We start from the raw sequence: 17,500 nt of genomic DNA, 5'->3' as shown, positions 1-17,500 counted from the left end.
AGCACTCCCTTGCGAGTCAGGCTATAAGATAGTTGATGTAGCAACACTCCGCGCATGATTTACAGTAAAAAAAATAAAAATAAAAACATTTTATTAAAAAAAATTAAAATAAAAACATTTTATTAAAAAAAAAAAAAAAAAAAACATTGTTTATATTGTTAAAAACATTCAGAATGTTTTAAAAACATTCAGAATGTTTTAAAAACATTCAGAATGTTTGAAAAACATTCAGAATGTTTTTAAAAACATTCTGATCAATTAAATTTGCGTTTTTGTGGTTTTTTTATATAACAATTAATTTGTAATTAAATTAATGGTTTTGACTTTCGTCCTACACGGAAATGTTGGACGAAAGTCAAAAGTAATTAAAAGTGACGTATGTGTTGGCGTAAGAATCACTTTTTTCCTTCCGCTCTTCCCAAAGCCAACAAACTATAGATCTATATATATATATATATATATATATATATATATATATATATTTATATATATATATATATATATATATATATATATATATATATATATATATATATATATAAATATACATTAGGGGTGTTCAAAAAAACAAAATTTTTAAAACACAAATACAGAAGAATCCAAATTTATATAAATGTATATACATATAAATGTGTGTATATATATATATATATATATACATATATATATATATATATATATATATATATATATATATATATATATATATATGTATATGTATATGTATATATATATAAATAGACATTAGGGGTGTTCAAAAAAACAAAATTTTTAAAACACAAATACAGAAGAATCCAAATTTGTAACAAATATAAAAAAAAATACCCCGAAAAAAAACCCAAATAGTCCCCAAGTAACTTGGCTTTGAGTGCAAGGTATATCTCAATATTTTATTATTTTTTAAAAATGTGTTTATAATGGTCCAAATTTTTTTAATAAGATTGTTGTGTATCCTGGTTTTTTCATAATTGTTGTTTAAGTTAAAAAAGGATTTTGCAAAAAAATATGCAAAAAAAACTTTTAACGCGCATTTAACAAAGGAAACAAATTTTCATTTAACGTTAAATGTGTGAAGACACTTAAGTGTTATTTAGAGTCTACTTTCATTTGTTTGGTTGCAATTTTCTATTATTTTCATTTTTTCTCAAGTAATTAACAAGTTTTCTTTTAACCTTCTTAAAAGTCATTTAAAAAAAAAATTGACAACAGTGATTTAACATTAATGTATATTGGGGAATTCTGCAGTAAACATTTTTGTTCCATAGTATATTTTTAACAAAGTGAATGTCATTTCTTTCAAAATAGTGTTGCATATTTTGTCAAAATTTTGTTAAAATTATAATGGAAAGTTAAGATAGAAAGTAAGCAAGAGTCACAAAAATTGATAGTTGTAAGTGCAAATAGTAGTGAAACTTTTTAAAAGTGATAAAGAGAAGCGAAACAGAAAAATGAAAAAAACACATTTTATTATTGAGAAAGTCAAAACAGCAAAACCAGGTAACAAATTTGTTATGAGTTCTTTTTCAGTTTTAAATATTATTTCAATAAGATTTCATGTTGCAGAGGATCAACCTTGCTGAATTTTTTATTTTTATTTTTTTAGTTGGTTTATCCATAGTTTTCATCACATTGTGCTTCTGCAATCTCAAATCTCCAATCTCCAATCGAAACCGTTACTTCCATATCTATCAGCAAAACAATTCTCCAGAAAACAGACGTCTGTTTATTACTACTAGGAACCACTGTAAAAACGTTTTGTCTAACGTGAAAGACTGCAATTCTCAAGTCATGAAATTTAGTATTTCATCACAAAAATTAGGCTCTCGCAACATGGAGAATCTTTAATAGTATCAATAAAAAAGGAAAATATGTTATTCCACCTTTTTGTATGGTTCAGACTTTGTCACCTGTTTTTTTGAATTGTTTGCTAAGAACTTTTCATGAATATCATTTCTTAATTCTTCTAGTTACATTCTACCTGATATAGCCAACAAACAGGTTGATCCACTGCTTGATATTTGTATCAATTCATGCTTCTGTATCTAAAGTGACTTCCTGCTTAGACTTTTCTACAGCTTGTTGTCCGGATAACATACCTGTTATAGTCTTGCAGAAGTGTTTTCCAGAGCTGTCGTCTTTACTTTCAAAATTATTTAATAAGTGCTTATCAGAATCTTGTTTTCCAGCCTGCTGGAAAGCGGCATTTTATCCCTTTTTTTAAAAATTCTGGAGAATGATTTGATTTATCTAACTACCATCCTATTAGTCTTCCTATCATAAGCAAGGTTTTTGAATCTTTAATTAACAAACACTTAATTTCTCAGCTTAAATCTAATAACTTACTTTCTAATCATCGATATGGATTTCAATCTTCTTTTTCCACAGCTGGAGTGGTTAAAGCCATTCCTCTTTCTAAAGCTTTTGATAAAGATTGGCATGCTGGTCTTCTCCATAAGCTTACTTTTTATAGTGCATCTGGTAATATTTTTAAGATTATTAAACCCTTTCTTTCCAATTGTAGTATAAAAGTTGTCCTCGATGGACACACTCTTCTTTATATTCTGTAACTTCATGGGTTCCTTAAGGTTCAATCCTTGGCCCTATACTCTTTTTAATTTACATTAACGATCTTCCAGATATTCTCACATCTAAGGTGGCATTATTTGCTGATGATACTATTTATTCTTGTCATGAAAAGAAGCCAACACTCTGATTGCTTGGAGGGGAAGTTTGAGCTTGAAAAGGATCTCACTTCTGCTACAGCATGGAACTCACAATGGCTGGTGAACTTTAATTCAGATAAAACTTAATTTTATTCAGCCAATCGTTATCACAATAATTTAGATCGTTCTGTATTTATGAACAGTAATGTACTCAATTAGCCATCTACCTTTCGTCTTCTAGGATTGACTCTTAATTCTGATCTTTCTTGCAAACCGTATATCAAATCCGTTGCAAAGTTAGCATCTGTTAAGGTTGCATCTCTTTATTGAGCTTGACACTTTTCTGGTCCGGATTCTTTTCTTTATCTCTGTAAATCTCAAATCCAGTCTTGTATTGAATACTGTTGCAATATCTGGGGCAGATCTTCTAATGATGCCCTTTCGCTTTTAGACAAGTTGCAGCCAACCTCCAACCGTTATCACAATGTGCTAAAGTTGCTTCTCTTTCTCTTTTCTACAAATACTATAATGGGCACCGCGCTAAAGAGCTAGTCTCTTGTGTCATCTACTGAAGTTCATTCTTGTGTTACTCGTCATTCATTTAAGTCTCATCCTTTTTCTGTGACTGTTCCTAAATGCTCCAAAAACTCTTATTCATCTGGTTTTTTTCCTTAAACATCAGTTCTTTGGAATTCGCTTCCTTCATCTTGCTTTCCTGATTTATATAATTTGCAATCTTTTAAGTTGTCTGTCAATTGTTATCTTGTTCTACAATCTTTATCTTTTCTCTTCCAGTAACTTCTAACTATAAAATTGGTTGCTTGCAGCTTTGTTGGAAGCAAAGATGTTGAAAAAAAAAATAAAAATGTTGATCAACTGCCAACTGGATTGGGTATTTTACAGCACATTGCTTTTAATCGGTCTATGCTTCCTTAAACATCAAAAAATTCTTTAATAATTGCTTGCTCAGTAAAAAGGAAATATGAACGGTGTGTTGAGCGGCATTGTATTAAGTGTATTCTTTGCCAAATAAAGGGCTCATGACTTAAAGTTGGATTTCTTCTTCAATTAGATAATAGCTTGATTCAAAAGCTGAATAAGTTGAACAAACATTATTGCAATTAAAAAAAAAACATGCACAGGATGTCGTATTTAGAATTGAAAAAGCAATAAGACTTTAGAAAAGAACTGGGAAAAATCTTTCGGGCAGGAATACCTGACTTACAAAACTGGATAAAAAAGACAAAAATAGATCCAACCTTGATTAGAAAGAGAACGTAGTATTTATATACGATCAAGAACTTAACAACAAGTTATTTCTCAGGCCAGAAGACATGAAATACAGCGAGAAGGTAATCCATTTCATAACCTTTTACTGAATTTAAAAACTCACCTTTCACCATTATTTCCGCCATTGATTTTTATTTTTGCTTTATTACTTTTTACATTATTATCTTTTTTAACTTGACAAATTTTTGATGAAAAATTCGGAAAGAATAATATTAAATAATAATAATAATAGTGTATGTTGCTTTGGAGAATACAAGAAAAAGAAATCCATCTAGAAAAGATGCTGCAAAATCAGTGGAATTAATTTCAGCGTTGGAATTTAGTCTGGACATGAGCAAAGATTCATCCTTTGATTCAGATTTTGGCCCAAGATATGGGTGTTCTGCGGAGTCTAATAGTATAATAAAAGCTAAGATTCCAAGAGATATTATTTCTAGTAATGTTGTCCTGATTGCTACAATTACTAATATTTCTTCCCATGTTTTAACAAAAGTTGCTGCTGCAATCCTTGATAGTTCTGGCGTTGATCTTAAAAATGTAAGTTCAGCAGATCAACAGCAGCTAGAAAGATGGAACAAGCAGCTCAAGAAATGGCAGTTGTTGCTAAAGAAGATGTCGAACTTAGCATCCAAGCATCTCCCTACCCATGCATCGTTCATTTTGATGGAAAAACACTTTTTGAAATCAATAGTGGAAAAAAACGAAAGCATGACAGACTAGCTGTTCTCCCAACTATTGATAAAGAGTCACATCTTCTCGGTGTTACACCATTAGCCTCTTCATCAGGGGAAGATCAGTATAACAGAATAATAAAACTCCTAAAAGAGTTCAATCTTGAATCAAAGATTGGATTACTTTGTTTTGATACAACATCAAGCAATACAGGTATACATAAAGGATCTCTAATTAGAATATCTTCTGATCTAGATAAGTATCTAATTCTCTTGGCTTGCAGACATGTTTCTGAGTTAAGAATTGCACACTTCTGTGAAGCTAAATTGAATGAAAAAACTACGGCATCTGATAATCCTGTGTTTAAACAATTCAAAAACTTGTTCGAGCAGCCTCGATTTCGAGTGTAAACCATTTTTGTTAGTTAAGTTTTCTTGGGAAGAAGTTATGCTGAACTGTTGTTGAAAAAACTGCTACAGAATCTCTTGACTATTGTAGGTCTTACTTATCAAGAAATGATATTGTCAGGGAAGATAGAAAAGAGTTAGCAGAGCTAGTGGTCAGCTGTCTTTCTGCTTCTAACATTAAAATTAAAAAGACTAGAGCTGTTCATCATGCGAGATTCCTAGGGAAATCTCTATACTTTTTAAAAATGCACATTCTTTCAATTAAAATTGATTTTTTTCAAAAAAACAAAGAATATACAATACTGCTCAAAAATTTAGCACACAGTAGATTTATGTTTCATTTTTCTTCTTTAAATTGGATTAATAGGCGGTAAACTTTGTATGTCTTTTCTATTTTTCTTATTTAGATTTAACTAAAACAAACCTTATAAAATAAAAAAAATAGAAAACCATCTATTTTTAGCTTATGCAGAGACTACTAATTAAAGCGGTGTAAAAAAGTCGCGCATTAGTTTAGCACACTTGCACTCTTATTGTCTTTTACCTGCCACTTTTTACTTTTTGACATCAAATTTTTACTAAAAAGTAAATTTAACTATCCTTTTTTTACATAATATCATAATATCTATACAAAAGTTTCTAAGATATACAAAGTATGTATTACCTCATTTGAAATAAACTTGGTATTTTTGGCTTAAATTTTGTCCGTAATTTGACCAATAAGATGAAAAAAAATCAATTAGCTCTGAAAAAAAACAGCGTATTGTAAGACTACATCTTGGTGGTTTCAACAGTTCTGAAATAGCTCAAACTATTAAGTCTGTATCTCGTACATGTGTACTCAGAACAAATCAGAAATTTGAATAAACTGGTACTACTGCAGACAAAAACCCATCTGGACGACCAAGAATAACAAGTATCATCGATGATAATAGTATCTATAGAATTGCAAAAAAAACACCCTAAATACTCTGCCAAAGAGATTACACAAGAAGTTAACTTGGCTCTAAAAAATCATATCTCAAGACAAACTGTAAATAGAAGATTGATTGATCGAAAACTTTATTGCTATGTTGCTGCCAGAAAACCACTGCTTAAACCAACTGATCGGTTAAAATGTATCAAATTTTGTAAAGCAATTTTGAAAATGACTAATTATGAACTAAGAAGAATAATATTTAGTGGCGAATCCAATTTTACAGTTATTAACTGAAAAAAAAGAGTGATTATCTGAAGACACTATAATAAGATGTTTCATAATCGCTTCCTCGTGCCATGTCTACAAGGTGGTGGAGGTTTGGTAGGCATATGGGGTTGCATCACTTATGACGGCCCAGGTCTCTGCTACTTAAATAATGGTCGTATGGATCAACATAATTATATATCGAAAAGCTTGAAAATCATTTGATCCCGACTTGAGACATCTTTTTTAGCAATGAGTCAGATCTGCAATTTTAACAAGACAGCGCTCCTTATCACAAGGCGAAAATGGTTACTATTTGTTTTCAAGAAAACAACTTTAAGTTACTTCAGTCCCCAGCTAGATCACCTGACCTTAATCCAATCGAAAATGTATGGACTGTACTGGACCGCAAACTCACTAAAGCTCCAGTAACATCAGCTGAACATCTTAGGGAAAGTTTGAAAAAGTCATTCAACTGAGTCGTTATCCACTGATTATTGCCAAAAACTTTTTGATTCTATTAAAAGAAGATGTGAACTATCCATAAAGAACAAAGGTGGACATATCCCTTATTGATCTTGCTATTAAAGCAAATTTAAATCCAGGTGTGCTAAACTTATGGGCAGCTTTTTTTTAATTTTTTTTTTTTATACCAACTTTGATTAAAAATATTTAGTGATAGACACTTGTTTTTTTGTTTTTGTTTTTTTTCTCTTAATGTAATTAAGTCAAATAAATATGTTTTGTTTTTTTTAAATCCTTGAATTTCTTGTTTTTTACTTTAATTTCATTATTAAAGAAAAAAATGCAAATTTTGGAGCAGTATTGTGTTAAGTTAATAACAGAACTTGTAGTTTGCTTTCATGCTAAGTGGTATTTGTAATCAAATGATACAATCAAAGCTCCTTATATCGATGTTACTGTCATTTATCAAATGCATCAGTATAAAGCAGTGCAAAACCAGATGCCGTAGATGCTGTGTTAAATTCTTTATTCAAGCATACATGGTATTTAGACTCAACTCTGGTTCTTTAGCCACGCTGCATGATAGCGTTGCACTAGAAGAGGGAAAAAAATTGCTACTGCAATATTTTCATATCCAAAACCAGCGACATGCTACTTTAAAACGAAAAATAAACATAATTAAAGATGTAAAAAAAGCGTTAACACTTGAACTAAACATTAATCAACAACCTCATAACTTAGCTCTTTGATCAATGAATTCTCCTGGTTAATGTTTGAGATGATTGGAATAGATGAACAACAAATTGATTGGCTGACCTTGCCAAATCAGTATTGGCACACGCAATCTTTATATAGATTATTTCTAAACTTTGCAAAAAGTATTGTTTGTGTAAATAACCATGCTGAAAGGCCAATTGCAATGATGCAACATTTTGAGACATCGAACAATGTGATTATATATAAGTCATATTAGTGTAGAATTACTATGCATTCTTATGTTAAATGCGTGTTAAAATTATTTTTTTTTTGCGTATTTTTTTGCAAGATCTTTTTTTAATTTAAATAAAAATATGAAAAAACCAGGATGCACAGCAGTCTAAAAAAAAAATTTAAACCATTATGAGCACATTTAATAAAAAAGTTACAAATATTGACATTTACCTTGTGCTCAAAGCCAAGTTACTTGGGAACTATTTAAGGCTTTTTTCGGGGTATTTTGATGCTTAAGCACAAGATAATATTTCAATATTTTTGGAAAAATTTTTTTGTTGTCATATTTTTTTAAATTTGCCCCAAACTTGGCTTCTTGTGCATTTGCGTTTAAAAAATTTTGTTTTTTTGAGCACCCCTCATATATATATATATATATATATATATATATATATATATATATATATATATATATATATATATATATATATATATATATATATATATATATATATATATATATATATATATATATATGTAAATTATGTTAGTGTATTTTACAAATAGAGTGCTCAATGTTCTTAAAGAACAGAGCAATAATTAATTAGTAAAAAACACTTATCTAACTTTTATCTTCTTTTTTTTTTTCTTTTTTTTGAAGTTTCATTATTGCTGGATCATCAGGAAGAGTTACTAAATCTCAAAAAAAATTCAATTTATAGAAAAAAATATTTTACTGGAAGTTATAAATTATTATAAAAATTTTTTAATTACTATATTTTTTTGTTAACGGGAAGTTACAGAAAGTAATTATGAAATAATTTTCTTTGGAATGGGGATAGTTTAATTTGGTCATTTGTTTTTATAATTTTTTAAGAGGTATTTATTTTCGTGCCTACATTTAGAAATTAGTTCAGATTTTTTATTTAATAAATTTTCTTGATTTAAATGAGTAATTATTTTAAATTTTTCTTGCAAACATAGCATACATTTTTTGGAAATGTTATTATAGGCAGGGGCAGATTTTAGAATAGACCATTGTAAATTAAAATTTTTCTTTTTTTTTTTTAAATCCCAAATATATTTTGACAGCATAGTCTCTTTTGAATATTTTTTGTGTTTAAACGATTGTTTGTGGTTGGCATAACGTTTTTTCCATTCCCCCTCGGTTAAGCCAATATATTGTTTATCAGGGTTTTGTGAGGAAACAATGCACTTGTAAATTACATTTTTCGAAAGGCATTTTCCATTTAGAGGGCAATCTATTTTTTGTTTACAATTACAATAATCAGTGTTTTTTTCTTTTATATGTTCATTTTTATTAATTAACGCGTAGTTGTGGCCTTTTATAATTCTTTCTAAATTTTTTGTACAACTATAACTTACTTTAATGGTATTTCTGTTAAAAATCTTATGTGATTTATTAGAGGGAGGAAAATGTTTGTCTACTAATTTTAAAAAAATTTTACCTATATTTGTTGAAACATTTTTGCTGTATGGGGGGTTGAACCAAATTATGTTTCTGTTTCTATTACGCTTTTTTGCAATTTTCTTTTCAAATTTTAGCTCGAAATTTTGAAAGCCACTTTTTTAAGGGCATCTTCATAAACGCGTTTAGAGGAGTTAAAAATATTTTCATTAGAAGAGTTTTGGTTTAGCCTATTGTTAATTGAAAATGGAAATTGTTTTAGAATTTGAGGGGGATGATTCGAATTCACATTAATATACAATAATTCCTCACTAGGCTTTTTGTAGGGCTTACAAGAACTTTCTGAGAGGTTAAGTGTGATATCAAGAAAATTCACTATTATTAAATTTATGATTATTTTAATTTGGATGTTATTAAAATAGAGTAAAGTTTTTCTGGAGTGCTTAATTATACGGATAGTGTCCTCAGTAATTTCTAAATAGGATTTTCCAAATTCTATTGTTTTATCTAAAATTTCTGCTGTAATTGAGGGGTAAAAATCAATAATATCAAATTGTATAAATGTGCATTCAATTTTATTGTTAATTTTAGAAAACCAATCTATAACATCAGTGGTATTTTTCCACTAATGTAAACCTAATTTTTTCTGAATAGAGTTATTAATTCATCTAAATTAGTTTTGCAATGTTACCAAAAAACATTGCCAAAAAAATTAATTTAGATGTGAGAATTGAATCAGTTGCACCAGGGCAAATGTTTGTTTCACTGAAAGGTCACAAACCAAATTTTCAAAATAAACTCCCTTGTAGGCTACTAGTACCTTTAAAAAGTAAACTAGGGCATGTTAGTAAAAAAACTAGACAAAATTAATAAAAAATCTGAATTAATTTCTAAATGTAGGCACGGAAATAAATACCTCTTAAAAAATCATAAAAACAAGTGACCAAATTAAACTATCCCCATTCCAAAGAAACTTATTTAATAATTACTTTCTGTAACTTCCCGTTAACCAAAAAAACACAGTAATTAAAATTTTTTTATAATAATTTATAACTTCCCATAAAATATTTTTTTCTATAAATTGAATTTTTTTTTTTGAGATTTAGTAATTCTTCCTGATGATCCAGCAATGGTGAAACTTCAAGTTGAAGAAAAAAGTTAGATAAGTGTTTTTTACTAATTTATATATATATATATATATATATATATATATATATATATATATATATATATATATATATATATATATATATATATATATATATATATATATTCTTGAATGTAGACATCATGTATGAGAGTTTGTAAATTATTATTTTATAAATATCAATTAATACGAGTTTCTCTCGATACTAAATTTATTTTTATTTTTTATTTATTTTTATTAAAGAAATTTTCGCTGGATTGTCTTCAGCTTTAAAGATTTTTTTGTTTTTTTTCAAAATTTTCAAAATATTTTTTTCTTAGAAATTTCTAAATATAGACAACTTTTTATAGAAATTTAAAATTTTGCCCTTCCACTTTGAAAACCATGTTGTGGTCCTATTTCGTGTTTTTTTTAAAAAACGCTTAAATTTTATTATTTTTCTCAATTAAAGTTGATGGTTTAGACATAAACGGTACATAATTTTGTCTTTTTATATATCAAAGAGTAGAGAGTCATTTTTTACCACGAACATTAGTTTTAAGACCTTTACTGTATAAATATATATAAATATATATTTTTTATTTTAATTCACCTTCCCAAGGCCAAGTAGGCTACCACAGTCAAGCAGGCTACTTTAGTTGAGGTTATAAACTTCTCTCAACTCCAAAACAGGAACCTTGATAACAAGGCTGCTGTGCAGAGAAACAGGTTGAGCTCAATAGTATAAGGGAGGTGGTAGGATTTCAACTTGGAATTTCTTGCTTATGAGGCAAGTGCTCTACCACTACACTACTACCACAATTATTTTATATAAATTAGTTTATAAACATATATATACAAATAAACAAATATATATACATATATATATATATATATATATATATATATATATATATATATATATATATATATATATATATATATATAAATATATATATATATATAAATATAAATATAAATATATATATATATATATATATATATATATATATATATATATATATATATATATATATATATATATATATATATATATATATATATATATATATATATATATAAACTCTTATAGCAAATGTCTAAAAATGATTGTTTGTTGTAAAAAATGGTGCCTAACTACTTTTTGCATGACACCTAACAAAAATTTTGCTTTACAACAAAGTTTTTAAATTCAACGATTTGCCACAAAGAGATGATAATAGGTAGACATGACAAGATTTGAAATAGAGTGTCTCTATAAACTTAAAAAATTTGAGATAATAAAAGATCCGGATAGCAAATTTGCAGAAAAACAAATTATGGAACAACTTTTGCTTAACTTTGATTTTAAGTAAGCTTTGAGACAAGAAATAAACAGTGTTGTCTACTTTAGTAACAACAGTTAATAATCTAAAACAGTTATTACTATTATCATAGGTTTTGTATAGCAACAAAAGGTTTCTCTCATTGATAAAGAATAAAAAATGGGAACAAATGGATGTACATTGTCATTGTAAAGATGTATATTGTCATTGTAACAGCATTTACATTTTGATGCATCAATGAAGAGGTGCTGTTCTTGTGTGTTATAGTTTATATCAAATTTGTTGAACAATAAGAATGTCATATAATTTTGATATAAATGTTTAATAAAATCCATTTATGATGTTGAGATGCCAACATCTCACTTTGATTTTCTGTTAGTCAAAGATCTTGAACTAAGTTGTTTCACTCACCAAGTTACTCAACTCAGTTAGAAGGGCTTTTTGAGTTAGTTATTATTTTTTCACTGTATGTTTATTGCATTTATAAAAAAAGCTATCAGAATAATTTATGCAGCCTTCAGAAGCCATAATAAAAAAAACAAATGCAACAATGATGAGATAACAAAATGAAATTACCAGCAGTTTTTATACTGTCTAAAAAGTAAAGTGCAATAAGTTAAGTGTGTGTACATCGATTATATAACTATTTTACAATGTTTTTGACATGGAATGAAAATCAGGATTTTTTCAAAAAGGTGGCTGGTAATGCAATTTATCTCAGTCGAGTTAGTATAAAATTTTTTTGTTAAATTAAATTAAATTTTGTAATGAAAGCTGAAGAAGTTTATTTCTTTCATGTATATAACATAAAAGCCCTCTTTGGAACAAAAGTTTATGTAACATTGGAAATTTCAAGTGAAATAGGCTTTTTAGAACCAGCATGTCCCTGTATATACTTCATAATATCTTAAAAAATATGCTTTACTTATGTTTTTAATTTAGTTTTATTTTTTATTTTTGCTCTTTAAATTTTTGTGAACAATGGACTTTTATTCATTTTATAATGAGTCATTTAAATTTATGTGAACAATGGACTTTTAGTCATTTTATAATGAGTCATTTAAATTTATGTGAACAATGGACTTTTAGTCATTTTATAATGAGTCATTTAAATTTATGTGAACAATGGACTTTTAGTCATTTTATAATGAGTCATTTAAATTTATGTGAACAATGGACTTTTAGTCATTTTATAATGAGTCATTTAAATTTATGTGAACAATGGACTTTTAGTCATTTTATAATGAGTCATTTAAATTTATGTGAACAATGGACTTTTAGTCATTTTATGAGTCATTTAAATTTATGTGAACAATGGACTTTTAGTCATTTTATAATGAGTCATTTAAATTTGTAAGCATGAAAAAATTGTGTAATTTTTTTTTATAGTAGTTTCATTTAAAATTTAGAGATTTTTAATAATAATATAAAAAAATATAATAAAAATAGTAATAGTAATAATAGTCAAAATACATTTAAAATACAGTTCCAGTGCTAAATCTAAAATATATTTATGAAAGTATTTCATTTTACATACCTTAAACGTTGCTTATTAATAATGCATGTTAAACTTAAATAAAAAGCATGTTTTGTCTGAGTTATGTTAAAAGCATCCAATATTTCTGAAACCTTTATTTTCATTATTTAATTTTTGTTTTCATTATTAAATTTTATCTATTTTGTTTTAATTGTATTTTATTTTTATTTTATTTTGTTTTATTTATTTAATTTCTTTTTATTGTTCAAATTTTATTTTTATTACTTTATTTTAGTTTTTATTATTTAATTTTTGTTTTCATTATGTAATTTGGTTTACATTATTTATTTTTTTTTCATTTTAACTTTTGTTTTCATTATTCAAATTCTATTTTTGTTATTTACATTTTTTAATTTTAATTTTTATTATTTTATTTATTTTCATTTTCAGTATTTTTATTTTATTTTCTGTATTTTGTTTTTAGTTTTTGTATCTTATATTCATTTTTGTTATTTTGTTGTTGTTTTTTCATTATTTTTGAGTTGTTATTTTTTAGTTTTTTGGACAGAATGGAGCATCTGGACAAGTTGCAGTGACTCTGAATTGATAAGTAGAACAAGACAGTGTAATAATTCAGATTCAGATTTTTCATGTGATGGTTTTGCTAATGAGGAGAGAAAATGTTCTGGTAAAAAAATAGTTTAAAATATTAAAATACTAAAGAAATTTTTTTTAAATAAGTCATGTAGGTGTTAAGGTTTTGAATTCAATACAAATTTATTTTTAATCTAGGAAACATTTTGTATTTTTTACAAATTTTTTAAAACTAGTTTTTGATACTAAACTTAAATTTACAAATAGATGTTGTTTATTATTTGTTTCGAGCATATAGTATTGTGAAATAGAATATATGTCAATAGTGAGTTCACTTTATGTTACTTTTTTTTATTATTAATTTAGTTTTATCAATGAAATACAAACAACATACTAGAGAATGTTGTAAAAAAATTATTATAATTATCTTATTAATTTATATGTTAGTTTGACAATTTTATAAAAAGTATCATTCCAAGTATTTAAAAAGGCTTTCAATTCGACAACTATCTTTATCACATTAAAGTCTTTTTATTATTAGAGGATTTAAAATATGGACAAAATGGATTAAAATGCTTAAGTGTAGGAGTGAAGTGGCAAATAATAGATATAAGGATGGCCTTGAAACTTTTAATCTTGTTGCTATATCTCTGTTACTGATATGTTATGAAAGAAGACAGGATCTGTAAAATAGATTTAGAAGATTAATTGTTTCAGAAAATTTAGTTAGATATTTTAAAAACATTTTAAATGTCTGGTGGCGTTATTGGTGGGAGTTAATATTAGTTTTAGTCTAACTAAAATTAGTTGACTTATTTTTAGTCCAACTAAATTTAGTCAACTAATTTTTTAGTTAACTAAAATTAATCAATTAAATTTTTTGTTCTAACTAAAATTAGTCGACTAACTTTTAAGTCTAACTATAATTAGTCTACAAATTTTTTAGGTAACTAGAAAACTACTTTTATGTTTTTAGGTGCCCCAAGGCGACCTAACAGTCTTGTCACAGAGCACCCCCAAGGAGCATTTAAATAAAAAATTCACGCATCCTTCCTTGCCAATGGTTAGGAAGAATGCATGAACTTCCTTACCATTAATAAGGGAAGATGAGTGAACCCAATTTAATTGCTCCTTGGTGGTGCTCACTTTGAACCCAATTACAATCCCTAATCTACAAATATTGTTGTGTCCACTAATTCTATTCTAATCCTCAACCACTATTATAAAGCAGGCAAGAGTATCAGTATAGATGCAGAATGTAATCATTATTATGTAAACATATTTATTGCTTTCAGACTAGAGTTGTTTGTCAGTAAAAGAGTCTTGTAAAATTTACAAAGATAGCTTGATATCTGCATTTTAAAATGTAATATCCGTAATTTAAATTCATTGAATAAAGTTAACTATACAAAATGTATTGAACAGTTCCTAACTGTTGAATACTGAAAATATTTTTAAAAAATAGCTGCGTTATTTTTTGAGTTGACAGTGAATTTGACTTTAGAGCTGGAGCTATACAATGGTTTTCTTGATGTTGAGCAGAAACAAACCAGTATTTTGAAATCCAGTGACTATTTGTAAAAACTACACCAGAGCTAAAAGTAATTTGACTTATGAAAAAAAACTTTTTTGATGTGGCAAATAACACTGACATTTAGTGGCTGCAGAATATGTAGCGAATGAGCTGGTAAGCAAATTAAAAAGATATTGTTTCTAATACAAATAAGTGCAACCCAGTAGGTAACATGTATCAAGTGTCCATCTACAACTAAAATATGAGTACCAATAATTAGATAACCAAATTTCTATTTATTAATTAAAATAATTAGTTGATTAATCTAATTTTTAACAAATTGACTAAACTATTTACCTAAACTATTTTTGTAGCGGGAATGTACAAGCTAGTGAGCCACTGCACAAACTGCTTAACTTTCATCCATCCGGACAGATGCACAAACTGCTTATCTTTCATCCATCCGGATGGAGATATTGCGTATATGGCATTGGCTGAATCACTTAGGCACTAATTTTTGTACATACATTTTTTTGAATTAATAATAATGTATGGCGCAAACAATCTTGTGTTTGAACCACTTCCAATTGTTTCATCTATGTTGTTGACCTATAAAGAGTTGTGAAAAGCTCGCCACTTTTAATTATCTTGATAATCAGTATAATTTTTTATATTTTTTTTGTGTGTGCATGTTTTTTCGAGACATGTTGTTTCTTAGAATAGGTTAAATAATAATCAATTTAAAAATTGAAGAAGAATTTATAAAACCGTTAAATGTTTCCTTTTTTAACTCATAACATTTTACAGGAAATAGCAAATTTAATTTAATCACCAAATACTTGAATATAAAAAAATGAAAAGAGTTGCCATAACAATTATTAAAATAGCTTGTCATTTTAATGATGTATTATTTCCTTCTTTTTTATAATGGTTACTAATTATAATCAAACGGCAAGAAAATTGCATGTTTATGCATTTTTTGACACTAAACTAATTTATTTAAAAAATTACGTTTTTACAAAAAGATATATTCCTGATAAATTCTTTGAATTGTTTATAGCATTGGCCCCAGGTTAAGTTTTGTCTCTAATAAAAAAAATATTCTGTAATTATTAATATGTAGTTGTAGTTGCTTAGTAAATGTTGCTAACTAGCCCCGCTTTATTCTTTGTTAAATATAATATAAAAATCTAAAAGTAAAGCGATATAATTTGTTTTTTAAAATAACTTTTTATTCAAGATGCGTTTTTGGACCTTGTCTAGAAGAGAAAAAGCATCATTAGAAGAACCAGCCCAAATATGAAAACAGTATTCCATGCAGGGGCGAATAAGAAGTTTGTAGAAGTAAATGGCGAGCCTAATAAAGAGAAGAAACCTTAGCAGATGCTAATTTACCAATTGATTGTATAAATGTTTTCCATGAAGGTCATTAGTAAATGATAATCCAAGAAGATGTAAAGAAAAGGGCTCAGTGAGAGGGTTACCATTCATCAAAATAGGACAGTACTGCGATAGTTGTTAGCAGTAAATAACTGAGTTTTGTTGGAAAAATTAAAATTAGGAAAAATTTATAAACCACTGTGAGCCCCAATCAGATACAGAAGATAGATCAGATTCAAATCAGCTGCCTGTTATAAGCGGTCGAAAAAGAGAAGATTTTTTATTAAAACAGGAGTATAAAATTAAGTCATCAGCAAAAAGAGCTACTTTCGATGTAAGGATGTTAAGACCAAGGATAGAACCTTTAGGTACCCCAGAATTTACTGGAAATAAAGAAAAGTTAAAAGTGTCTAGTTAGTTAAAGAGCTCACACTGCATCAAAACAGATTTAAACATTTAAACAGAATATTTAAACATTTAAACAGAACACATACATACATAAAGTAACTTATGAGTGAGTAAACACAGTGCCAGAGGTTCAGACAGAAAACAAACATACATGTAAACATAAACAGGCAGAACACAAACATACAGATAGCAATTTACAGGTGAGTCAACACGACGCCAGCAGTTCAGACAGAACGCAAACATACAGATAGAACTTATGTGTGAGTCAACACAGCGCCAGAGGTTTAGACAGAACACAAACATACATATAAAGTAGATTACAGGTGAGCTAAAACAATAACTGAGGCACCTCAAACTATATAATGACACACACACACAATATATATATAAATATATATACGTGTGTGTGTGTATAATTAAATAAAAACTTCTATTATGGGTGTAACTCTTTATTTTTTGAATTGATTTTCATACAATATTTCAAGGAAGTATAGTTTTTTTTTTTTTTTTTTTTTTTTTAAATTCACCTCCCCAAGGCCGAGAAGGCCACTACAGACAAGGAGGCTACTTAATTGTGGTCATAACCCTCTCTCAACTCTACAACTCCGAAACACAAACCTTGACGAACAAGGCCGCCG

The 17,500-nt window shown here is 27.5% G+C and overlaps 1 protein-coding gene across 4 annotated transcripts in view; it reads left to right on the top strand.

Annotated features, from left to right (window-relative positions):
* The window catches only part of LOC136080673 (A disintegrin and metalloproteinase with thrombospondin motifs adt-1-like), a 164,362-nt gene that overhangs the window by 111,738 nt on the left and 35,124 nt on the right, over positions 1-17,500 (top strand). For all 4 annotated transcript variants that reach the window (XM_065797617.1, XM_065797616.1, XM_065797618.1 and 1 more), the window contains one exon: positions 13,524-13,655. In XM_065797617.1, the coding sequence (XP_065653689.1) occupies positions 13,524-13,655 (132 nt within the window). The remainder of the gene's footprint in view (positions 1-13,523; positions 13,656-17,500) is intronic.

This window comes from Hydra vulgaris, chromosome 05 (assembly GCF_038396675.1).
Source record: "Hydra vulgaris chromosome 05, alternate assembly HydraT2T_AEP".
Taxonomy (NCBI): domain Eukaryota; kingdom Metazoa; phylum Cnidaria; class Hydrozoa; order Anthoathecata; family Hydridae; genus Hydra; species Hydra vulgaris.
This window is presented reverse-complemented; position numbering and strand designations above follow the sequence as displayed.